At 45.8% G+C, this 27152-nt stretch overlaps 1 protein-coding gene across 1 annotated transcript; it reads left to right on the top strand.

The window, feature by feature from the left end:
• The first annotated feature begins 111 nt into the window (after positions 1-111).
• Positions 112-24452, top strand: LOC149459563 (uncharacterized). The gene is made up of 10 exons (XM_089680979.1): positions 112-240; positions 5024-5053; positions 6104-6247; positions 8947-9212; positions 9289-9411; positions 10062-10239; positions 12823-12984; positions 16543-16557; positions 19071-20027; positions 24263-24452. Exons 1-10 carry the CDS (start codon positions 174-176, stop codon positions 24352-24354), a joined length of 2034 nt encoding a protein of 677 aa, XP_089537105.1. The 5' UTR covers positions 112-173; the 3' UTR covers positions 24355-24452.
• The last annotated feature ends 2700 nt before the right edge of the window (positions 24453-27152 follow it).

Genomic DNA, 27152 nt, shown 5'->3' with positions numbered 1-27152 from the left:
TGATAAAATTAAAAAAAAGGAAGTCTGATGTCTGCTGTGGCATGTGCCAGGACATGTTGCAATTGTTTTCCCGTTTGTAAAGAAGGTCAGCAAAGCTGATTGTATCATCTGTGAACAGAGTGTGCTGGGCGCACCTTGTATTTGTGAAGGATTGATCCAGAAAGTAGAATTCCATGATGAGAGGCCGAACGTCTCTTCCTTTCCTTCTGGTCCTGCTGTGTACTTCAAATGGATGGGCATGTGAGTTTGTTTTTAGAATGATTTAACATTTCCCTTTTGATAATTTCTCTGTTTATTCATACAATGTATATGTGTAAGGGGGCAACTACCACCTCTATGCCGATGACACACAAATCTATCTCTCAACCCCCCACCTCACCCCTCGGTCTCCACCCAAATCACACACCTACTGAGCGACATATCAGACTGGATGTCGCTCCACTTCCTTAAACTGAACCTCTCCAAAACCGAGTTTCTTGTCTTCCCCCCCCAGCCCGGACACCACCCCCCATTGACTTCTCCATCACATCCAACAACGCCACCATCAAACCCGCCCCGCAGGCCAGAGTACTGGATGTCATTCTGGACTCCAACCTATCCTTCCAGCCCCAAGTCCAATCTTTAACAAACTCGTGCAGACTCCACCTCCGCAACATCGCCAAAATCCGCACGTTCCTAACCCCAGAAACCACTAAACAGCTCATCCACTCCCTCATCATATCACGACTCGACTACTGCAACTCCCTCCTCACTGGCCTGCCTCGCCGCTGGCTATCCCCGCTTCAGTCCATCCTGAATACGGCTGCCAGACTCATTCACCTTTCCAACCGCTCTGTCTCCGCCACCCCCCTCTGCCAATCCCTCCACTGGCTTCCGATTGCGCAACGGATCAAATTCAAAATCCTAACACTGACGTACAAAGCCGTCCACCATACTGCCCCGAACTACATCACTGACCTAATATCCAAGTACCGCCCAACACGCACACTCCGCTCCTCACAAGACCTCCTTCTCTCTAGTTCCCTGGTCTCCTCCTCCCATGCCCGCCTCCAGGACTTCTCCAGGGTGTCACCCATCCTCTGGAACTCCCTGCCCCAACCCATCAGATTACCACCTACTCTCCTCTCCTTTAATGTAATGTACAGCACTGAGCGAACCATTGGCGCTTTATAAATACCGTACAATAATAATATGTGGTTACTCTCCGAAGAAGTATTGATTCCTCATCAGCTATAAGAATCTTACGTAAATCCTGCCCTGGAAGTCACACACCTTCCCTACCTCCTTTTCCCCTCCCCTCCCCCCTTTCTTTTCTCTCTCTCCTCTTTCTCCCCCCCCCACACTCTTTACACTGGTTGCTCTATTTAGTTTGCAATATTCATATTGTTGCTATAAGTCCTTGGGCCACATGTTCTCATCTGCTACATATACTGTAAATGATTGTTGCTCCCTGCTGTATGTCTTACATCCTTATATCCCAATAAAATGTTTGAACAAGATGTTTAGTTGGGTCAAGTATGGTTTGGCCGTTGGGTTATACCTACTTCATTTTCTCCTAGCCAACTTCGGTTGCGAAGGGTGATGACTATTCTGCCATGGAATGGTGGGCCCATGTCTATATGTAAGGTTTTTTCCCATGTAATTGGGCCCTATGGTGATGTTATGTATGAAGGGCTGTATGGCGTTTTATTTCTTGCCTACCTCTGTTGACTCTGTCTGCTGGATGTAAACTCTAATAAAGTTTATTATTAAAAAAAAAACAAAAAACAAAAAAAAGCAAAAAAAAAAAAGAATCTTATGTAAATAAGATCACTTAGAGCTGGACTTCAACCAATGTCCCAGGTACAGGAGATAGCGGGGGCTGTCAGATGGTGTGGTGTTGGCCTTGATGTGGATGCTGGATGGACCTGATGAGACATTAATTAACCGCTTCCACACCATCCTATAGTAGAGATACTGTTACAGGGCGGCATGGGTGTGCACAATCCTCTATATATACGTGCTTTTGGAGTTCTGGGCAGGGGGTGTGCGTGCACCCTACCCGCGCTGCCATTCGCTGCCTCGGCTGTCAATCACCAGGTCCCGGTCAGTGATTTCTCACTGACACCTGGTGATCACCGAGTAGCTCTGATGGGGGAGAGACCTGTGTATAAACAGCACAGATCTTTCCCCTGTCGGCTCCTGCACACTGCTTTGTATGGCTCTGCATTTAGTTTGAACACATTTGCAAATACATGAGTAAGCTGCAGAGCCTCTTCATGGCACCCCGATATTCTGCAGTTCCTAACTCTATAAACGTTGAGGGCCTCCATCAGGGGCAGACTGACAACTCATAGGGCCCCCGGGCAATAGGGGATCATGGGGCCCCTGTGTCCTTGCCTAAACTCAAAAAGCCTATGAAAAAGGTACCAGGGGCATCTCATGGGGCCCCCTACTGACCCCGGGCCCTCGGGCAGTGCCTGAGTTTCCAAATGGTCAGTCCGCCCCTGGCCTCCATAGTAGGATTGGGCTGCATGTTCGAGTTGAACATTAGTTCATGTTGAACATGGGCCGTTCTGGTGTTCGCCGAAAACTAACGGTACGGGCGTTCAGCAGGCTGTTAACCCGCTGCACCCCACAATGTGTTGCGCCCTGACAGTGCATTGTGATTGGTCAAAGCAATGCACCTTACCACAGGTCAGGTGCAATGCTTTCACCAATCAGAGCATGTGATGATGCCCCTCTGTGATGTCACGACAGTATTTAAGAACTGTCATTGGCGGCTCAGCTGTCAGCGGGAGCTGGCGTAGCGCTTTTTTTTTTTCTTTTTTCGGGTAGGGGCGGCAGGCATCATGATAGATGTTGGATCTGCTTCGGGGGACATTAATTTTGTTTTTATGTTTTTTTACACTACACTTTTTTTTTTGTGAATGGGTAGCGGTACCATGTACCGTATAATTATTCACATGGGGGGGTGGCATCTGAGGGCCAGATTCCGATAAGCCCCCTGCCTGCAGACCCCCACAACCACAGGCCTTGGTTGTGGGGAAGAGGCCCTTGGTCCCCATCAACATGGGGACAAGGTGCTTTGGCCCCACTGCACCCCTCCATGTTGAGGGCATATGGCCTGGTATGGTTCACGAGGAAGGGGGGGACGCTGACTTTCCTGACCTTCTGGGCTGCATGCTCATAAGGGTCTGGTATGGATTTTGGGGGGACTCCCACACCATTTTTTTTATTGTGGTGTAAGGGTTGCCCTCAAAATCCATACCTGACCCCAAGGGAACCCCACTGTCAGCTGAAACATGAATGAATGTCTCACTACTAAAATATTGCATGACATCATAATAGAACTCATTAAAAAAAAAAAAAACACACATTAGGGATGGGCAAGCCAAATATTACCACATGTGGGGGGGGTTAACGGCACATTAAGGCCGAATATTGGATGTTGAGTGTTTTAGAGCTTTGAGCTGCAAAAGAGCTCTCATTCTGGGTTTTCTTCCCTTCAAAAATAACGGATGTTAATGGATGTGGACATTAACCCCCCTGGCGGTCTGATTATTTCTGATTTTTGGTGCTGAAAGCGGCACCATTATTTTGCATGGAAAAGTCGCAGAATCGTTTTCAGTGTCTGATGAGGAATTTCCCCCACCAATCATTATCACTCAATTCTGCAAGTGGTTCTGATTTACTATCGCTGTTCTCTAGCCGGTCTAAAACCGCGTCTGACCTAAAGGGACGCTTTTTGGACGCCATGGACGTTTCTCAGTTTCCAGGCAGAAAGAACAGTAAAAATGCAGGCAGGGCGCCGGACAAAGTACTCGGGACACAATGTATGTGAAATGATTTGATACAGCAATGTTATACTATGTAAAATTCATTTTTAAAAAAATGTCATTTTTTTAAATTATCAAATTTGCCGCCGGTTCCGGCGCCCGTACGTCCCGACATCACAGGGACCGCAACATGGAAGCCGGCATCGGCCGGAGGAGATGGCCGGGGACGCTGCAGGGGGGACATCGCGGGAGCGAAGGACAAGGTAAGTGCTGCAGGGAATCCCTGAGCAGCGCCGCATGGTAAGCCCGAGTGTAGCTCGGGGGGGTCACCGCTTTTGGTACCTAAACTTTACCCCGAGCTACACTCAGGAAATACCACCAGGGGGGTTAATGGATGTAAAAAGATGTTCATCCGTTTACATCCGCAAGTCCATAGAAATACACGGGGGTCTGTTTTTCATCTGTAAACGGACATATGGAACTCCTCCCGCGTGAAAGAGGCCATACACTTCTATTGGTGTCAGCCCTGATCCTAAATATTGGATTGAAGATTGCCTCATCCTCAGCAATCACCACTCTCACCAGATTGCTCTTTAACCCCTCCTGAGGATCCCCCCCCCCCCCTGACCAGGCCATTTTTTGTGTTAAGGTGCTGCATTATTTTAACTGACAATTGAGCGGTCATGCAACGCTGCACCCAAATTAAATTTGAGTCCTTTTTTTCCCACAAATAGAGCTTTCTTTCCATGGTATTTGATCACCTGTGCGGTTTTTATTTTTTATACTATAAACAAAAAAAGACCGACAGTTTTGAGAAAAAAAACTATATTTTGGACTTTTTGCTATTAAACATATCCGGGGAAAAAAATGTAAAAAATCAAATTTCATCATAACTTTTGGCCAAAATGTATTCCGCTCCGTGTCTTCGCTAAAAAAATCCCAAAATGTGCGAATGAATTGGTTTACGTGAAAGTTACAGCGTCTACAAATCTACTGGGATTTTTTTTTTTATACTAGTAATGGCGGCGATCAGCGACTCTCTAGCCACTAATGGCAGTACGGGTATGGCGGCGTGCGCCCCCTGCCCAGAAATGCACATCATGTATATAGAGGTGATGTTGTGCAGCCCTGCCGCCCTGTAGCTGTATATCTACTATAGTGAGGAGGGAGAGCAGCTCACCGGAACTCCAACAACAAACCTGAACATGAAGTCACTGACTAATCCATCCCATGAATTGCTCATACTGATGATATTTTCTCTTTAGATACTGAAGCCCACAACTGCACACAGAGAGGTAAGTCCCCAAACACACTGCATATAGAGAGGTAAGTCACCGAACACACTGCGTATAGAGAGGTAAGTCACCGAACACACCACATATAGAGAGGTAAGTCCCCAAACACACTGCACACAGAGAGGTAAGTCCCCAAACACACTGCACACAGAGAGGTAAGTCACCGAACACATCACATATAGAGAGGTAAGTCCCCAAACACACTGCACACAGAGAGGTAAGTCACCGAACACATCACATATAGAGAGGTAAGTCCCCAAACACACTGCACACAGAGAGGTAAGTCCCCAAACACACACAGTGGGGTATAGTTCCCACCACTGACACCAACAATGGGGCACTATTCCTTCACCTGATGCCAATAATGGGTCACTATTCCTCCCACTGATACCAATGATGGGTCACTATTCCTCCCACTGATACCAACGGTGGGGCACTATTCCTCCCACTGACACCAATGATGGGACACTATTCCTCCCACTGACACCAATGATGGGACACTATTCCTCCCACTGACACCAATGATGGGACACTATTCCTCCCACTGACACCAATGATGGGGCACTATTCCTCCCACTGATACCAACGGTGGGGCACTATTCCTCCTACTGATACCAACGGTGGGGCACTATTCCTCCTACTGATACCAACGGTGGGGCACTATTCCTCCCACTGACACCAATGATGGGGCACTATTCCTTCCACTGACACCAATGATGGGGCACTATTCTCCCCACTGACACCAATGATGGGGCACTATTCCTCCCACTGACACCAATGATGGGGCACTATTCCTCCCACTGACACCAATGATGGGGCACTATTCCTCCCACTGACACCAATGATGGGGCACTATTCCTCCCAGTGACACCAATTATGGGGCACTATTCCTCCCAGTGACACCAATTATGGGGCATTTTCTTCTCCCACTGAGCACAGTCCGGCCCCCCTAAAGTCTGTAGGACAGTAAACTGGCCCTTTGTGTATAAAGTTTGGAGACCCCTGATTTAGAGAAGATTCCTGTTTTCATGGAAGTATTTCATGTTGCAGAGGGGACGTCCTTCACGGTGCTGATCGAGGAATGTATGACCTACTTCGGATTCACATACTACTTTGAGCCGGTCCTGAATTACCTCTCGGCAAGATTTCCCTTTGTGACTCGACGATACACTTCCATTCTTCTCAACTATACAGGTAAATGCCGAACCAGATCTTCCATCGATGACACGTCATACACGATCATTCGTTCCTCAGGATGGGGGATGGGTTGTATCTGTACCACAGTAAAGGCAAAGGTCTCACTTCTCTATAGAAATATCTGAAGCCCAGATTATTCCATCCCACTTACATCGATTTTCTGTGCTGTATGGAACGGCAGCAGTTTTGGGCCACTGCACCATGTGATTTGGTTTCTCCATCTGTCTTCCCTTCCTGTTTAGTGCTAGTTAGTTTAGTCCTAGATAGACCCTCCCCATTACTTCCATGTTCCATCAGTGTCAGGAGCGGAGTCTGCGGGTCTTGAGCTCTGGTCTCCCACAGACTGAAATGTGACTTGTTCAATCAACTACCACGGGGCTGTGCGGCACTATGATAGGTCATTGATTCTTCCTGTCAGAATATCTGCTTGACCATCCATCCCGTATACCCTGTACCCCCCATACATCCCCATACACCCCGTACACCCCGTCCATTCCGTACATCCCATACACCCCATACACCCCATACATCCCGTACACCCCATACACCCCATACATCCTGTACACCGCATACATCCCATACACCGCATACATCCCATACACCCCATACATCCCATAAATCCCACACACCCCATAAATCCCACACACCCCGTACATCCCATACATCCCGTGCATCCCATACACCCCGTACATTCCATACACCCCATACATCGCGTACACCCCATACATCGCGTACACCCCATACACCCCGCACATCCCATACACCACATACACCCCGTACATCCTGTAACCCCATACATCCCGTACATCCTGTACACCTCGTACATCCTATACACCCCGTACATCCTGTACACCCCGTACATCCGCTACATCATGTAACCCCATACATCCCATACACCCTGTACATTCCGTACACCTCGTACATCGCATACATCCCATACACCCTGTAAATCCCATACACCCCATACATCCTGTACACCCCATACACCCCGTACATCCCGTACACCCCATACATCCTGTAACTCCATACATCCTCTACACACTGTACATCCCGTACACCCCATACATCCCCTACATTTCATGCATGTCGTACACTCCATACACCCTGTACATTCCGGGGAGATTTAGGGGGGTTTGTGCTAGAAAAGGTAATATGGTAGGGGGGGGGATTTGTGCTAGGAAGGGAATTTTTTTTTGGGGGGAGGGAGGGTTGTGCTCGCAGGGATGGTTGGGGATATTTGTGCTAGGAGGGAGCTTTTGTGGGGGATTTGTGTTAGGATAGGGGAGAATTTGTGCTGAGAGGGGGATTTGGAGTGTGTGTATGTGTGGGGATTTGTGCTCAGAAGTGAAATTTGAAGAGTACAGGATTTTTACTAAGAGAGGGAAAATGTTTTCAGTGGTGGGTAGATTTGTGCTGGGGCATCTGGGGATTGAGAGGATTTGAGCTGGAGGGGTTTGGGGGGAGAGGGTAAAGATTTGTGCTGGAAAGGGGATTTCAGCAGGGGGGCAGATTTGCACTGGGAAGAGGGGGAATTTATGCTTAGGGGGTGAGCATGCAGATTAGTTCTCATTTTGTTGTGCTAATGGGGGGGACAATGCAGCACGTTTGCCCTGGGCTCTAAATTGCCTTGTTTCGGCACTGTACAATCCTTAAAAAATAACCCGGCCCAAATGGATACCAGAGTTCAAGACCCGGAAGACTCACCTCCGGACAATCAGTCAGTGATCATACTTCAGACATAAAGGACTTAGGAAATGTATTGTCTTCTTACACTTCAAAAGAGTGAAAAAACTAAGGTCAAATTGCGACCCCAGATTGGGTTGGCTGTTTGGTCCCAGGTTGCATTCCCTGATAGGCACATGGCAGCCAGGCACGCAGCATTTCACAGTCACTCCAGTCAAAGATCAGGCTGTGAAAGTCTTTTTTGCAACTTTTTTGCTGAAAAAACTGAGATAGGGAGACAATGACCCTTGGGATATTCCAAAGAACTTCTAATAAACAATAGAGGAAGACTCTAACTTTGATCTGTTTCTTCAGGGTGTATGTGAAGGATTAATAGGTTCAAAACTGAAATTCCTCAACAGGAATATAGTCCTGGATGTACTGCTGCAATCTCCCCCAAATAATGCAAAGAAAAGTCTCTAGAGTTCTGCAGTATCAGTCGGCTTCTGTACTTGTTGCCTGTCTTCTGGTTGCTCAGAAGAGCCTTTCTGCATGCTTTCAGGAGACTAGGCCATAGGTTCCTGAGCCCAAACAGGAGCTGAGACCCCAAAAAGGATTCTTGAATGTTGCAGGTGGCCTCCCAGGAATTCCTCATCTCTCAGGCTGGGTCTTACTCCCCAGAAACAAGAGGAAGCTGTTCAAAGCCCCAACCTATTTACACCCTTATCAGCCTCCTGCTGGTCACTCACTCACTTGACCAGGCATTGACTGCAGAGGCATGAATATGCAGACCAGGTTCCAATTCTCCCACTCACTATATCCCGAGGTGCAGTGGAATGCAGGGGGAAGTAGCTGAGCAGATGCAACAGGAGAGCCTAAAACAGATACTTGGGATTCCAGTAGTTTGTTTAACATCCCCATACTTAAAAACTTCAACAAAGCTGCTTAAAGCTTGCCAAAAACTTTAGTAATGTTTTACAACAGAAGAGATACAATGGCTTACTAAAAAAATCTATCAATCATTTTATTTTCAGAAACAAAGGAATCAATAACCACTGAAAAAAACACTTTCTTGCAAAGCTTAATAGGAGAAGATTGGCAACACAAATTTGCTGATTTTGATTTGTATAACCAAATGGCAAAATGCAATCAGTCCCTCCTCTATGGGCTGAAGAGAGCTCTGGAGATTTCCCCAGCTGAGTCCATCATTGCCATAGTTACTTCTGGCTCTATGGCAGATTACAATGACACTCGGCTCTTGTCTGAGGTTTACACATTGCTAAAGGAAAAGAAGTCCCAGGTAAGAACCTTCCATGTAAAGTCATACATCGTCAATGTATCTCTACCCCATGGCTAAATCTGATATTTCTCTGCAGGTACATTTTGTGTGGCACTTTGGGTTTTGTGCAGTGAACGATGACCAAACAGATGTATTCAATAAGTTGTCATTTCTTAGTTTTGGAGAATTTATCAGCGCGCCAAATATATATTACTTCAAGGTAGGAAGTCATCTTTACACGCATTTCGGTGAAGACTAAGACTTTGGTGTGGACAGCCTCAAAATACTTTAGAAAGCTGTTTTACATTATATTCAGATTCATAATGTATGTGTTGGCAATAGAAGTGATAGAAGGATGGGAAGGATATCAGTACAAAATATTGCTTATGTATTACTCTACTTAGGTGGGCAATTTTTTCTTGTTCCTTTTAGATATTAAGATATTTACTCCAATTTCTCTGGGTAGTTTTCCAGTGGTAGCTTGAAGCTAAAATATTAATGTGTAGTGCAGTGACTCGACTCGGAGTCTATGTAATCATAAAGGACTTGTTCACATGAGCCTTGCTCTCTAAATGGTTACAGAACAGGGCAGGTACAGAGAAGCCTCATTCACTTTAATGTGTCACGTTTGGTGGGCAGCAGCATCCTATGAAAGCAAAAGAAGGTATATTTCCTGCCACAGCTTTGAAGTAAAGCATCGTGGTCACAGCATGTGTACACCCCTGGCGTTACCTCTGCAGCTAAAAACAGATTTAACACAATCAACAGCCCATACTACTTCATTAAATCCAACCTAATTGTATTCACTGATCATTTTTATGGCTGATTAAAGAACTTTTTTTGTGATTTTATTTCTCTCTTATTTGACAGTTTATTCAGTCTCTGAAATTACTTATGTCTAAACCTCTAAATTCCTCTGTGCAAATCCTGGACCTAAATGCAAGTGTTACAGACACATATACAGAAGCATTTCATGTTAGAAAATCCTTAACATATTTACTGATCGCAAGAGATGAAACCTTCACCCTGCAACTCACTGATCCAAATGGTAAGATCATTGTTGTAGACCAGGGGTCTCCAAAGTTTTCAAACAAATGGCCATTTTACTGTCCTTCTGACTTTAGGGGGGCCGGATTGTGGCCAGTGGGGGTAACAAATGTCTTGAGCCCAGCATCAGTGAGAATATAACATGGTCTCAGGGCTGGTGGTCAGTAGGAGAAGGAGTAGTGCCTCACTATTGGTATTAGTAGGAGAAATAGTACCCCATCATTGGTATCAGTGGAAGAGAAATAGTACCCCCTCATTGGAATCAGTAGAAGAGAAATAGTACCCCATCACTGGTATCAGTGGAAGAGAAATAGTACTCCATCATTGGTATCAGTTGAAGAGAAATAGTACCCCATCATTGGTATCAGTGGAAGAGAAATAGTACCCCATCATTGGTATCAGTGGAAGAGAAATAGTGCCCCATCACTGGTATCAGGTAAAGAGAAATAGTACCCCATCATTGATATCAGGTGAAGGAATAGTGCCCCATCATTGGTATCAGTGGAAGAGAAATAGTACCCCATCATTGGTATCAGTGGAAGAGAAATAGTACCCCATCATTAGTATCAGTGGTAGAGAAATAGTGCCCCATCATTGGTATCAGTGGAAGAGAAATAGTACCCCATCATTGGTATCAGTGGTAGAGAAATAGTACCCCGTCATTGTTATCAGTGAATGAGAAATAGTGCCCCATCATTGGTATCAGTGGGAGGAATAGTGCCCCATCATTGGTATCAGTGGGAGGATTAGTGTCCCATCATTGGTATCAGTGGAAGGAATAGCGCCCCATCATTGGTATCAGTGGGAGGAATAGTGCCCCATCATTGGTATCAGTGGGAGGAATAGTGCCCCATCATTGGTGTCAGTGGGATGAATAGTGCCCCATCATTGGTGTCAGTGGAAGGAATAGTGCCCCATCATTGGTATTAGTGGAAGGAATAGTGCCCCATCATTGGTGTCAGTGGAAGGAATAGTGCCCCATCATTGGTGTCAGTGGGAGGAATAGTGCCCCATCATTAGTATCAGTGGGAGGAATAGTGCCCCATCATTAGTATCAGTGGGAGGAATAGTACCCCATCATTGGTATCAGTGGGAGGAATAGTGCCCCATCATTGGTGTCAGTGGGAGGAATAGTGCCCCATCATTGGTATCAGTGGGAGGAATAGTGCCCCATCATTGGTATCAGTGGGAGGAATAGTGCCCCATTATTGGTATCAGTGGGAGGAATAGTGCCCCATCATTGGTGTCAGTAGGAGGAATAGTGTCCCATCATTGGTGTCAGTGGGAGGAATAGTGCCCCATCATTGGTGTCAGTAGGAGGAATAGTGCCCCATCATTGGTGTCAGTGGGAGGAATAGTGCCCCATCATTGGTGTCAGTAGGAGGAATAGTGTCCCATCATTGGTGTCAGTGGGAGGAATAGTGCCCCATCATTGGTGTCAGTAGGAGGAATAGTGCCCCATCATTGGTGTCAGTGGGAGGAATAGTGCCCCATCATTGGTATCAGTGGGAGGAATAGTGCCCCATCATTGGTATCAGTGGGAGGAATAGTGCCCCATCATTGGTGTCAGTAGGAGGAATAGTGCCCCATCATTGGTGTCAGTGGGAGGAATAGTGCCCCATCATTGGTGTCAGTGGGAGGAATAGTGCCCCATCATTGGTATCAGTGGGAGGAATAGTGCCCCATCATTGGTATCAGTGGGAGGAATAGTGCCCCATCATTGGTGTCAGTGGGAGGAATAGTGCCCCATCATTGGTGTCAGTGGGAGGAATAGTGCCCCATCATTGGTATCAGTGGGAGGAATAGTGCCCCATAATTGGTGTCTGTGTGCGTGTGTGTATGTGGGGGGGGGGGGGCGGCCAGTGTATGGGGGCAGTGGTAGTGGAAAGCTCTGTTGGGTGGGGGGCAGGGCTCATTTTGGTCAATGACAGGCTAACTTTGCAGGGGGGTGGTGTTGATTGGTGTCAGGCTCTTTCTGCTGAAGGGGGGTGTTGGGGGGCCAATTTTGGTGTTGCCTAGGGCAGCACAAACTTAAATACACCACTGGGTGGAGGGGGGAAAGGGATGACTCAGAAGGGGGAATTCTTGCATCTATTCTCTGAGAAAAAAGCCATGGTAAGAACACTACAAAGGGGTTGATTTACCAAAGGCAAATAAACTGAGCACTTTGCAAAGTGCAGTGGCTCCAGAGCTTAGTATATAAGCAGAAGCTCTGCTGACTTCCATCATCCAATGGAAGTGAGAAAGTGAAAACTTTACCTTTTTTTCTAAGCTCTGGAGCAACTGCACTGGCAGAGTTCACAATCTATTTGGCTTTAATAAATCCACCCCGATGTATCGAATGTTCATGTTGGTTGCATTGATGATGGGCTTTGCTGGGGATGGACCTTCGCACTGAAATTCATCAATTTATTCAGTTTATTTAACTGTAAAACAAACCAGAACTCTCCCTGGAAAGACGTATAGAAACCATTGATATAGAAATGTGGCAATGACATTGTTTCAAGTTGCATATACATAAAAATGCAAGTATGCAGTTATTGATTGATTAATTGATTGATTTGTTTATTTAATTTACTTTTAGGGAACACAGTCTCGTTTGAAAAAGTTCCTTCCAAACATTACTACAGACAGATATTTTTAGATTCTGTAGGTTATCATTTGGTGAAAGGTCCGGCTGCTGGAACCTGGACTCTAAATGCTCAGGGGAAAGGGTCACTTACTGTTCGAATATTAGGATTTTCTGGTAAGTTTTAGTAGCTCGGAATTATTATTAAAATAATAAACTAAGACACTAAACAATAGAATAATACAACTTAGCTTGCTCTTTGCCCTGTCTGTTAGACCCACGTCTTTTAGGGCTTGTTCACATGTGCTTTGATCTCTGAAAAGAGAACCATTTGGAAATTTGTAACTCCGCTAAAAATCCATAACCGTTATAAATAAGCGCTACAGAGCGTGAAATGCGTTGATTTTTTTCCATGCTGTCACATTGCCTGTGTGCTCATATGTTGTAATATTTATCTGTATAGTATGTTTCAATAAATGAACACATTTTAGAGGAGTGTACAGCCAAAATTTTTCTGATTCCTTTTTGTCTCCGGAGGCGAGCCGGGTGTGCAGCTTTGTGGGTGTTGCAAAGGATCCTGTCAGACCACCTGGAGCGGTGTTTCTCCTACTAAGATCCATTTGGGTTGCTCTTCAGACAGCCTTTGACAGGAAGTGAGAAGGCATTGCATTGCCTCCTCCTCACCTGCTTTGACTCCTTGAATCCAGCACTAGCGCGCTGTCATAGGGTGCATTGCATGTGGATGAAGGGCATTTGCAAAGCAGCCTTACATAGTTAGTCTGGATGAAAAAAGACAAAAGTCCATCTACTTCAACCAAAAAGAAAAAAAGTTATAATCCTACACCCACAGTTAATCCAGAAGAAGGCAAAAAAAACCCCAACAAAGCACGATCCAATTTGCTCCTGCAGGGTAAAAAAAATTCCTTCCTGATCCCCCGAGAGGCAATCGGATATTCCCTGGATCAACTTTCCCTATAAATGTTATATCCAGTTATATTCTGTGTATCCAAGAAAGAATCCAGGACTTTCCTACAGCAATCCTTCCTAAAGCCTCTTTCACTTGAATAGGTCGTATTCAGAGGGCACTACAACCTGCTGAAAGCCACAGGGGGTATAATTCCTGCCATGCCTGCAAAGTATTGCACTTTTGTCATATTTTTTATTACATGTACTTATATGGCGCCGTCAATATACACAGTACTTTAAATATATATTTTACATTCCCAACAGTCCCTAACCCTCAAGGGGCGTACAATCTAAGGTCCCTAACTTACATTCATACATACACATACTAGGGACAATTTAGTGAGGAGACAATTAACCTACCAGCATGTCTTTGGAGTGTGGAAGGAAACCAGAATACCCAGAGGCACAGGGAGAACATGCAAACTCCAGGCAGGTGGTGCTGTGGTTGGGATTTGAACCAACAATCCTAGTACTGCCAAGCAGAAGTGCTAACCATTTAGCCACTGTGCTGCCTATATGAACACCTCTGGTTGCTGCCTCTGCAGCCAAAGGGGGTAGCGGTTGCGGAAAGGGGGTGGTAAAAGAATGTGGAATACGCAGATCCGATCCATCCTGCGGGGATCATAGGCTTGCTACCTATACAGAGTTAACTGATCTCTCCACGAAAAAGTAAGTTTTAAAGCCGACGATCCCAGCAGGATGGATCGGATCTGCGGATTGGGGCACATAATGGATCGGACTCCGATTCATTATGCTCAATTCACAGATCCGATCCATCCTGCTGGGATCGTCGGCTTCCTTTAAAACTTACCTTTTTGTGGAGAGATCAGTTAACCCCGTATACGTTCCAAGCCGACGATCCCTGGGCACCCTGGTTGAGAAAGGCTGGGCTAAATTGAGCAGCAAAATCTTTCAGATTTTCTTCCTGTTTAATAAGAGCCACAGCTTTCCAATTAACTGGGATCATGAGTTTTGCTAATTTTGGAGGTATAGGTCTAAATTAGCAAGAGGCAAGCCAGACCTCTGCAGAGAGACCACTGCTTCCACATAGGGCTTATAAACTTGATGCTAATTGCAGAGCCACACATCTAACTCAGCAAGAGACATGCCAGACCCCTGCAGAGAAGCCACTGCTTCCACACTGAGAGAAAGGGTTTTTCTCAGTACCATGCTGGCATGGAATACACTTTTCTACTAACGCTGTGGCAGCTTTTTAAAGAAAACCAACTGCAAGATACCTCTTGTTTTGACACCCCTGGAATTTATGTTGCTGATTTAAACTAAAAGGTAATTTGGACTTTAAAACATGGCAAATGATCCCTGGAGCAATATGGGTTAGCTAAGAAGCTGACATGGCAGTTGTAACTTGCTTACAGTCAGGCTGTCTCTCATTGAAACCTTTAAAATAGTCAGATATGGGTGCAGCCACTGCTGTGAGTATATTTCAGTGTAAAGAGGAACTTCAAGCCCTCCCTCCCAGCCTTTTTCACATTTGGATATGTTTTTTTTTTTTAAGGTTTTTTTTTAAGGGTTTTTATACTGTAACACAGCACTTCCCTCTTTCTCACCTAGGCAAGAATAATGTTCCAGATTCTTCATGTCGGCAGATGTGCCACAGGGTTTTGGGGTCTCAGCAGAGCCCTGCGTCCCTTCTTCGTAAACCCTAAAAATCTAAATTGAGATAATCACATTACCATAATCTGCACTGCAGGACAATGCATCCACCCCCAGTCTGCCTGGAAAAGAACCCGACATTCTTCTGCTATCTTCCTGTTTATCCGTCCTTGAACAAATCTATCACAGGTCATAAAATGGTGTTGCCACGCTCCCTCTCCTTTGATTGACAGCCTACATAATTCTACGCATGCACTAGCACAAGAAGTGGCCTTGTCTACTGAGCACTCATGCACAGATCTACCTCCCCCTTCCCCTCCTCCTCTATCTCCTGCTGCCCCTGGATTGGAAGCTCTGTTCCTCAGGGGAGGAAGTCAAGTAGTGCAGATCCAGGTGTCTGATTGGACAGGTCTCATCAGGGGGCATGGGCAACCAACCTGAGATCATTCCATATAGCCACACTCCCGGTCTCCCGGGGATGAGCACAGGGATGAGGGTGTGAAGAGGAGAGTCCAGTGATGTCACTGCTACACCGCCCAAGCTTTGGACTGCTGCCACACCCACAGAAAGGAACAACTTGGAGGGCAACATCACAAACAAGGAGTGACGAAAAAATTATTACAATAGGTGATCAGACACAGAGCACTCAAAGGTATTTATGGATGGCATTATGTCTTCAGCATTTGGCCAACATTGGGTTTACAACCACTTAAACCTTGATGTGTAGAAACCCCCTGCATGTGTGTGCAGATGTGCCACAAGGCTCTGCTGGGATCTGAAGGCCGGACACGACCCTTCAACACATCTATGAATGCACCAGAGTAAAAAAGACGTCAGGGTTAGAGAAGGGGTGGAGCCAAAGCTAAAGAAGACTGAAGTTCCTCTTTGAGCAAACAACAGTCTTCATTCATTGGGTGGTGAGGAGACAGAAGAAGAAGTGAATAAACAAAGTCTTAGAAGGTTTTGAACCCTGAAGCTCCATTCTGCAAGGAGCCCTTGATAATTACTTCTCCATCATGTGCATAGTGTGTAAAAAAGGAATTTTTTTTGTAATTCTTATCATGGAATGTTCATTAATATAAAATGATGATATGAAAAAAGAAAGAGATACATGGGGAACCATAACTAATTTTCTAATCTTCTCATCTTTTTCAGGTTTGACCGTTTCAGGTAAGCTTGGTGGATAATGGTGTTGTGATCAGCTAAGATGATATAATACCTTACCTTAACCTGACCAACCAATCAGCGACTGCTGCCCCTCTCTTCCAATCCCTCCACTGGCTTCCACCAACCCAACGTATACAATTCAAAATACTAACCACAGCTTACAAAGCCATCCACAACACTGCCCCTAGCTACATCGCCGACCTCATCCACAGATATCGCCCACTCCGCTCCTCCCATGATATCCTCCTCTCTAGCTCCCTCATCACCTCCTCCCACGCTCGCCTCCAGGACTTCTCCAGAGCCTCTCCCATCCTCTGGAACTCCCTACCACAGCATGTCCGGACTGCCCTCACCCTGTCTGCCTTTAGGCGATCTTTGAAAACGCACTTCTTCAGGGAAGCCTACCCCACCTCCACCTAAGAACTGTACTTGAACCACCTCCACCAGATCATCCCCCACAGCTATTACCTTTTGTATCATCTCCCCCTTCCTTCAGATTGTAAGCTCCACGAGCCGGGCCCTCCTATTCCTTCTGTACTGAAATGTATTGTAATTGTACTGTCTCCCTTATATTGTAAAGCGCTGAGCAAACTGTTGGCACCATAAATCCTGTATAATAATAATAATATAATACAGTTGTCGCAGATCAGAATAGATAATATAATACAGGTCTGGTAGGCGGGATAGAAGTATTGGCTCTCATACCACCAGGTTACGGAAGAGCTTCTTTCCTCGATCTGTGCGAGTCATGAGAGCCAGTGGTCTTGTGGAATAAATGGATTGGAAGTTATGTTTTTATTACGGTATTTATGCTGTTTTTGGTTAAGTGTTCTTTTGTTGCGTGTGGAAATCCTTTTTTAATGTGAGGGAGCTACAGCTGTGTTTCATTTTATGATTGGTTTTGTAATATGACAATACATTTTCTGATTCTGAAGTTGATTAAAAAAAAAGTTATATGAGGGCTGTACCAAAAGTATGGTAATGTTATATTTAAAGTTATTTATCAACTTTTTTGGTATCTGGCATTTGTCAGCCAGACTAACTATGTAACTATCAATTGACATCGGTCATTCAAATTTCACATATTGATGCAAAAACTCTTCCTCTATAGAAACTCTTCTTTTCATAGCAGGTAAAAATTGGATTCCAAGCAGAAGCACCATGCTGTCACTGAGATCTTGATGAAGGAGGAGTGCAGGTTGTCCAACATTCACAGGAGGATACAGAATGTCTACTGAGATGACACCATTGACAAAAGCAATGTTCTGTCCTTCATGACTCGTGTCAATGGTTTAAACTCCATAAACATTGTGTAGCCTTCTGTGGGTGTCGGAGAGCATGCACGCTCCTTCATCAATAACTAAATGACAGCATGGTGCTTCTGCTTGGAATCTATTATATACTTGCAATGAAAAAGAAGAGGAGGAGGAGTTGGTAAAGAGGAAGAGTAACTCTACCAACATGTGACATTTGAATGACCTACTGTATGTACTGTAAGTTATTAAAAGTTTAGTGTGGATTCAAATGTGTGTGGTGAGAACTTTGTTTTCACAATTAATTGACAAAGTAATCATTCAGCGGTTCAGGCCAGGTTCAGATCAGGATCAGGAGAGAAAACCTGCCTAAAATCGTTTTCACAAACTCATGACTAGGGGCGGACTGACCATTTGGAAACCCGGGCACTGCCCGAGGGCCTGGGGTCAGTAGGGGGCCCCATGAGATGCCCCTGGTACCTTTTTCTTAGGCTTTTTTGAGTTTGGGCAAGGACACAGGGGCCCCATGATCTCTTATTGCCCGGGGGCCCCATGAGTTATCAGTCTGCCCCTGGTTCAAATCACACATGTGAGGTATTGCTGCGAACATCAGAGCGAGAGCAATAACTCTAATACTAGATCTCCTCTGTAACTTTAAACTGATAACTTGTAGAAATAATTAAAGTGTCACCCATGAAGGTTTTTAAGTACTGTAGTTTGTACTGTAATACCTGTAGTTCCACGAACGAGCGCAATTTTAAAGTATGACATGTTAGGTATCTATTTACTCGGCGTAACATCATCTTTTATATTTAAAATTTCATAGGCTTTTTTGAGTTTGGGCAAGGACACAGGGGCCCCATGATCCCCTATTGCCCGGGGGCCCAATAAGTTGTCAGTCCGCCCCTGCTCATGACATGTGCAATTCAGAAGAGGTTCCCATAGAAGTGAATAAGTCTGTAATCCGCACCTGGATCGGACTGAAATCGGGCAGGACTCTTTTTCAATCCCTGCTGAATCTGCACCACCAGGGACCTATGTAAACAGGCAGCAAAGGAAACAATGTTATTTCACATGCCATGCGGATTGGATGCGGTTCAAACACATATCTGCATATATGTGAACCAGCTCTTACCCCATGCCCACCTTTGCGTTACTTTTGGTTCAACCCTCATATTTGCATGAAATCAACATATTTTATATTTTATATGAATTATTCACCTCCATTTTACAAATAGCAAAAATGTTTTTCTTCTGTGTTAGGGAACTGCTCTGACTCTGACTGTCACCCGAATGCAACGTGTGGAGAGTTTGGTGGGGACCAGCAGTGCACATGTAAAGAGGGATTTGCAGGAGACGGGTCGTCTTGTGAGGACATGGACGAATGCCAGGATCGTTACGCCAACAACTGTAAACATTATGGTGGTACCTGTATGAACACCGAGGGGTCTTACACCTGTAAATGTGACTCTGGATTTATGTATAAAGAAGGAACTGGCTGTGTTGACATTGATGAGTGTGCGGACCGCTCTCTGAATGACTGTCTTCCACCAGCGGTGTGTGCCAATTATTATGGATCTTACACCTGTAAATGTAAAACTGGATTTGAGTATGAAAAGGGAATTGGCTGTGTTAACATGGATAAGTGTTCAGACAGCTCTCTGAATGACTGTCATCCACTAGCCGTGTGTACCACTTCTTATCGGTTGTACACCTGTACTTGTCCCTATGGATATTATGGAGATGGAAGACACTGTGAGGTCAATGAATGCCAACAAGGATCTCCATGTACCTCTAATAAGGAATGCACTAAGTACATTGGATCCTACTCCTGTATTGACCCTTGCTCCAACCACACCGTACTTAGTGACCCCTGGCGCAGCACTTCTAATGTACATAATCATAGTGACTTCTTGTATTCCTATGATTGGGTTCATTGTGACTTTGCCCTCAATGGCTGGTATCGACTTAAAGGAGACTATGGTCATCAAATGCCCGAGTACTGTGTACCGAAATACAGCTGTGGCACGCACGCTCCTATGTGGCTGAAAGGCCAACACCCAACGGTGGAAGACGGCATTGTTAATCGTACAGCCTGTGCCAACTGGAATGAAAATTGCTGTTTATGGTCCAATACAATTTCAGTGAAAAATTGTACTGAAGGTTATTATGTCTACAAACTACAGCGGCCACTAACTTGCCCCTTGGCCTACTGTGTAGGTAAGTGTTCACACGAAGCCAGGTCAGGTTCAATATATTTTGTCTTAAAGGGACACTAAGAGGTCTATGTATAAAACATGTGTTGCATGTGACAAACATTCGCACAATCAAGATGAATATTGCCGTGCTACCTGATACAGGTGAAACTCGAAAAATTTGAATATCGTGCAAAAGTTCCTTTATTTCAGTGCAGCAACTTTAAAGGTGAAACTAATATATGAGACTCATTACATGCAAAGCAAGATAGTTCAAGTCGTGATTTGTCATCATTGTGATGATTATGGCTTACAGCTCATAAAAACCCCAAATCCACAATATCAGAAAATGAGAATATTGTGAAAAGGTGGAATATTCTCGCCTCAAAGTGTCCCACTCTAATCAGATCATTAAGCCATAACACCTGCAAAGGGTTCCTGAGCCTTTCAATGGTCTCTCAGTCTGGTTCAGTAGGAATCACAATCATGGGAAAGACTGCTGACCTGACACCATCACTGACACCCTCCGTAAGGAGGAAACGCCTCAAAAGGTGATTGCAAAAGAAGTTGGATGTTCCCAAAGTGCTGTATCAAAGCATATTAATAGGAAGTTATGTGGAAGAGAAAAGTGTGGAAAAAAAGGTGCACAAGCAGCAGGGATGACCGCAGCCTGGAGAGGATTGTTAGGAAAAGGCCATTCAAAAGTGTTGGGAACTTTTACAAGGAGTGGACTGAGGCTGGAGTCAGTGCATCAAGAGCCGCCACACACAGACGGATCCTGGATATGGGTTTCAAATGTCGTATTCCTCTTGCCAAGCCGCTCCTGAACAACAAACAACATCAGAAGTGTCTTACCTGGGCTAAAGAAAAACAGACCTGATCTGCTGCTCAGTGGTCCAAAGTCCTCTTTTCTGATGAGAGCAACTTTTGCATCTCATTTGGAAACCAAGGACCCCGGAGTATGGAGGAAGAATGGAGAGGCCCAAGGACCCCGAGTATGGAGGAAGAATGGAGAGGCTCAAGGACCCCGAGTATGGAGGAAGAATGGAGAGGCCCAAGGACCCCGAGTATGGAGGAAGAATGGAGAGGCCCAAGGACCCCGAGTATGGAGGAAGAATGGAGAGGCCCAAGGACCCCAAGTATGGAGGAAGAATGGAGAGGCCCAAGGACCCCGAGTATGGAGGAAGAATGTAGAGGCACACACTGCAAGATGCTTGAAGTCCAGTGTGAAGTTTCCACAGTCTGTGTTGATTTGGGGAGCCATGTCATCTGCTGGTGTTGGTCCACTGTGCTTCATTAAGTCCAGAGTCAGCGCAGCCGTCTACCAGGAGATTTTGGAGCACTTCATGCTTCCTTCCGCGGACAAGCTTTATGGGGATGCTGACTTCATTTTCCAGCAGGACTTGGCACCTGCCCACACTGCCAAAAGCACCAAAACCTGGTTCAATGACTGTAGGATTACTGTGCTTGATTGGCCAGCAAACTCGGCTGACCTGAATCCCATAGAGAATCTATGGGGCATTGCCAAGAGAAAGATGAGAGACATGAGACTGAACAATGCAGAAGAGCTGAAGGCCGCTATTGAAGCATCCTGGTCTTCCATAACACCTCAGCAGTGCCACAGGCTGATAGCTTCCATGCCACGCCGCATTGAGGCAGTAATTGCTGCAAAAGGGGCCCCAACCAAGTACTGAGTACATATGCAGCTTCTACTTCTCAGAGGTGCGATATTGTTCTATGTACAATCCGTGTTTTATTGATTGCATGGAATATTCTCATTTTCTGAGATTGTGGATTTGGGGTTTTCATGAGCTGTAAGCCATAATCATCACAATGATGACAAATCACGGCTGGAACTATCTTGCTTTGCATGTAATGAGTCTCATATATTAGTTTCACCTTTTAAGTTGCTGCACTGAAACAAATGAACTTTTGCACCATATTCTAATTTTTTGAGTTTCACCTGAATGCGGTTAGTGCCATCTAGTGACCACAATGCATTTTATATTTTATTCCTGCTTGAGGCATTTCTACCTAATCAAATCAATCAATCAATCAATCAATCAATAAATTAGCCACATCAATACTGGACATTTTTACTTTCTTCCTGACCAGGCCAATATTCCATTTTGAATGACAATTACTCCGTCATGCAACACTGTACCCAAGTGAAACTTTAATACAGCCATGATGGCTGTATAAACAACCATGTCTGACAGTTCTTGACTGCATTCATGCAGCCATTGAGACCTACTGTAATAGTTGTGGTTGCCTAAAGCTATTACTTGGTATAGGGAGGAATTGCTTGACCCTGTACCATGTGATCACTGCGACCAATCACAGAGATCACAGTAGATCTCAATGGCTGTATGAATGGAGTCAAGAACTGTCATAAATGATTGCTTATATGATGGCAGCTATGTTTTCTACTGCACATGCAATCGCTGTGATTGGTCACAGCGATCACATGGTAGCAGGGTGCAGCGCAGCCACTCGGTACTCTAATCAGTGATCTGTGGTGTCTGGTGGACACAGCAGTCACAGGATTGTGCCACTGCATGCCCCCAGGGGTGTGTATGAGGCACAGTTCTGGGAGGACATTTGGGTACATCCTCCCAGAACTACACTTGTCCCACCCGGCATATATACAGTGGCCGGGTGGAAAGCGATTAAAAAAAAAGTGATGGCCACTAGGTCACAGCGATGATATAAGAGTCGCATGTAATAGAGATGGTACTGCATTTGTGCCTTGGTTGTGTGAACGTGTGTCATGTTTTATACAAAGACCCCAAAATAATATCTCTGAAATTATAGACCCAAAAAAGATATAGTTTTATCCAAAAAGAATCCATAAACATCCACTGCTTAATGGCCTTGTGCTCGACTTTCATGAACTTCTTACTGTGTTTTTCTGCCTCCTCGTAATGTCCTCCATGAGCTTCTGAACCTCACCTTTTCCCTCTCAGTTCCATTTATTTTGGAAGGAACAGTGCATGTTAGTTGCGGTTTGTGCACCGTTCTATGTACACCGCACATCCCATAGCACATATTCCTTCTTGGGAGGGAGAACATAGCCACCCTCTAATAGGAAGTCAGATAACAGCAACAAAAGTAGGAATTGGGAGATTTGGAGGAAGCTGAGAGCAATAGAAGGGACTTTTGTGAGTTAAGAATACATCCTTAAAGTGTTCCTAAACCCACAACAGTACAATCAGTCTGTAGATGCAGTAAAGCATGCTTGTTATACTCACTGTGGAACCTAAGGGGTTAATCCTCTGCATTGTGTAAAAAGGCTGTTTGATCCTGTCTTCTCTGCCCCTCCTCTTGTTGAAATGACCACCTGATAGACTGAATCCGTAGTCACATGCACATGCTCAGTTTAGTGTGTATTGCTAGAAAGGTTTTTCTTTTTTCTTGGGAGAGTACATGTGATCAGCACAGGGCCAATCAGCACAGTCCAGACAGAGAATGCAGGGTCCGGGGAGACCAGATACAGTGAATGCGGGTCCAGGGAGAGTGGATATAGTAAATATGGGGTCCTGTGAGAGCGGATATAGTGAATGTGGGGTCCAGGGAGAGCGGATATAGTGAATGCAGGGTCCGGGGAGAGCAGATATGGTGAATGCAGGGGTCCGGGGAGAGCGGATATAGTGAATGCGGGGTCCGGGGAGAGCGGATATAGTGAATGCGGGGTCCGGGGAGAGCGGATATAGTGAATGCAGGGTCCGGGGGAGAGCGGATATGGTGAATGCGGGGTCCGGGGAGAGCGGATATAGTGAATGCGGGGTCCGGGGAGAGCGGATATAGTGAATGCGGGGTCCGGGGAGAGCGGATATAGTGAATGCGGGGTCCGGGGAGAGCGGATATAGTGAATGCGGGGTCCGGGGAGAGCGGATATAGTGAATGCGGGGTCCGGGGAGAGCGGATATAGTGAATGCGGGGTCCGGGGAGAGCGGATATAGTGAATGCGGGGTCCGGGGAGAGCGGATATAGTGAATGCGGGGTCCGGGGAGAGCGGATATAGTGAATGCGGGGTCCGGGGAGAGCGGATTTGGTGAATGCGGGGTCCGGGGAGAGCGGATATAGTGAATGCAGGGTCCGGGGAGAGCAGATATAGTGAATGCAGGGTCCGGGGAGAGCGGATATTGTGAATGTAGGGCCTGGGGTTTAGTAACACTTTAAATACAATATATATTTTTTTAAGTTTAGTGTTTAATGCATAAAATGTAACAGACTCTCATATATTGTTTCCACTTTCAGAATCTAATGAAAGCTGTTCAGCGGTGGACTGCGCTCTGGATGAGGAATGTAGAATTGTGGATGGAGTTCAGGGATGTCATTTTAAACATTAATATTACATACCTGATGGGCTATAACTGAGAAATCTAGCAGATAAATTATTAAAATAATATTGCAATTCATTAAATAGAACTCACTTTTTTTAACTGGATAGAGTAGATATAACCCAGTTTTTGTTTGTGTCCCATTGAGGAGATTTCACTTTACTTTCTTTCTCATAGCCAAAACTTAGGGAATCCCAGCGTGTCATCAAAACTCCAATGTCCTCACTAGAAGATCTCCCTCTATTCCTGTTCTGGTGAAAACCCACAATTTGGGATTTTCCTTTCCTTACTCTCAGTGACAACAGTCAAATAGAGATGGCAAACTTTCCCAATGGGGACATACACTGAAATAAAATCTGACAGGGGTTCTAATCTCTCTAAAATAATGAAAAAAAATGTTTATTAAATCGTTGTCCAAATTGAAAAAAAAAATGGTGATTGCAATGTATAAATGGTTTCATTAAAATCCTGGAATCGCCAGCAGGAGAAAGGAGGTCCTGATTCCTCTATATCAGTAGTCTCCAAAGGGGGCTTAATGTGGCCCTTTGCTTGCCTTTATCTGCCCTTGGAGCACTATTCTTCCCCCTGAAACCAAAGTTGGAGCACCATTCCTACCAAAGTCACCAACAATGGGGCACTATTCCTGGCACTGATACTAATAATGGTGCATGATGCCTTCCAATAAATTAATTATGGGGTGTTGCTTACTCCCATAGACGGAAGGGCATTTTCTACTTCTACCAGCCACAGTCTGGCCCCCCTAAAGCCTGCATAGAAAGTTTGGAGACCCCTGCTCTGTATAGATCCTTATATCACGAGATGGATCACCGGCAGGAGGAAGGAGGTCCTGATTCCTCTATATAGATCTTTATATCACTAGAGGGGTCACCGGCAGGAGGAAGGAGGTCCTGATTCCTCTATATAGAGCTTTATAACACTAGAGGGATCACCAGCAGGAGGAAGGAGGTCCTGATTCCTCTATATAGATCTATATATCAGTAGAGGGATCACCAGCAGGAGGAAGGAGGTCCTGATTCCTCTATATAGATCCTATCACTAGAGGGGTCACCGCGGGAGGAAGGAGGTCCTGATTCCTCTATATAGATCTTTATATCACTAGAGGGGTCACTGGCAGGAGGAAGGAGGTCCTGATTCCTCTATATAGATCTATATATCAGTAGAGGGATCACCAGCAGGAAGAAGGAGGTCCTGATTCCTCTATATAGATCTTTATATCACTAGAGGGGTCACCGGCAGGAGGAAGGAGGTCCTGATTCCTCTATATAGATCTTTATATCACTAGAAGGGTCACCGGCAGGAGGAAGGAGGTCCTGATTCCTCTATATAGATCTTTATATCACTAGAGGTGTCACCGGCAGGAGGAAGGAGGTCCTGATTCCTCTATGTAGATCTTAATATCACTAGAGGGGTCACCAGCAGGAGGAAGGAGGTCCTGATTCCTCTATATAGATCTTTATATCACTAGAAGGGTCACCGGCAGGAGGAAGGAGGTCCTGATTCCTCTATATAGAGCTTTATAACACTAGAGGGATCACCAGCAGGAGGAAGGAGGTCCTGATTCCTCTATATAGATCTATATATCAGTAGAGGGATCATCAGCAGGAGGAAGAGGTCCTGATTCCTCTATATAGATCCTATCACTAGAGGGGTCATCGGCAGATGGAAGAAGGTCCTGATTCCTCTACATAGATCTATATATCAGTAGAGGGGTCACCAGCAGGAGGAAGGAGGTCTTGATTCCTCTATATAGATCAGGGGTCCTCAAGCTACGGCCCGCGGGCCACATGCGGCCCTCCGAGGACATTTATCCGGCCCGCCGGGCAGGGGAGTATCTGCCGCGAGGCAAGGGACTAGGGTTTGGCAGGTCGTGAGAGCTCGGTAGGGCTCGGGCGGGAGGCAGGAGGGCGGGATCAGCAATTCTAGAACAGGGGATGGTGGGCTTGGCTTATGAACCCGCACCACTCACCTGGCCTCTCTGCAGCCAGCTGGCCATCTATTCTGATCAGTGCATGCAACCATCATGGCCGGACGGCGGAGCCTAGAGCTGACCATGAAGAGGGGGAGCAAGAGAGGAGACTCCATCGCTGCATGTCGGTTATCACGGCCACGGACCCTAGATAAGTGCAATAGATGATTGATCTCCTCCCTCTCTCTTTCCCCCCTCTCTCCTCTCTCCCTCCCCCATCCTCTCTCTCCCCCCTTCCTCTCTCTCTCCCCCCTCCACTCTCTCTCCCCCCCTCCTCTCCCCCCCTCCTCTCCCCCCTCCTCTCCCCCCCTCCTCTCCCCCCTCCTCTCTCTTCCCCCTCTTCTCACCCCCCCCCTCTCTCTCCCTCCTCTCTCTCTCCCCCTCCCCCCTCCTCTTTCTCTCTCCCCTTCCCCCCCCCCTCTTTCTCTCCCCCTCTCCCCCCTCCCCCCTCCCCCCCCCTCCTCTCTCTCCCCCCCCCCCCCTCTCTCTCCCCTCCTTATCTCTCCCCCCTCTCTCTCTTTACATTGTACACAGATCTGACCCAACAAGGTGTCCTGCATTTACCGTATATTTTGCTCCATAAGACACACTTGGGGGGAAATGTCTGTGCGTCTAATGGAGCGGCCGGCCCAGTATTCCCACTGCCGTTGTATGTCCGCAGTCTCTGGTCATCTCCTGTACTGTGTCCGCATTTGTTCATAGTTTTTTTTTTAAGCTATAGTCCGGCCCTCCAACGGTCTGAGGGACAGTGAACTGGCCCCCTGTTTAAAAAGTTTGAGGACCCCTGATATAGATATTTATATCACCAGAGGGGTCACCA

Source organism: Staurois parvus, unplaced genomic scaffold, assembly GCF_062004578.1.
Source record: "Staurois parvus isolate SC_StPar_1 unplaced genomic scaffold, SC_StPar_1.0 ptg000254l, whole genome shotgun sequence".
NCBI lineage: Eukaryota > Metazoa > Chordata > Amphibia > Anura > Ranidae > Staurois > Staurois parvus.
The sequence above is the reverse complement of the archived record's forward strand: the minus strand, read 5'-3'. Positions and strand labels throughout refer to the sequence as shown.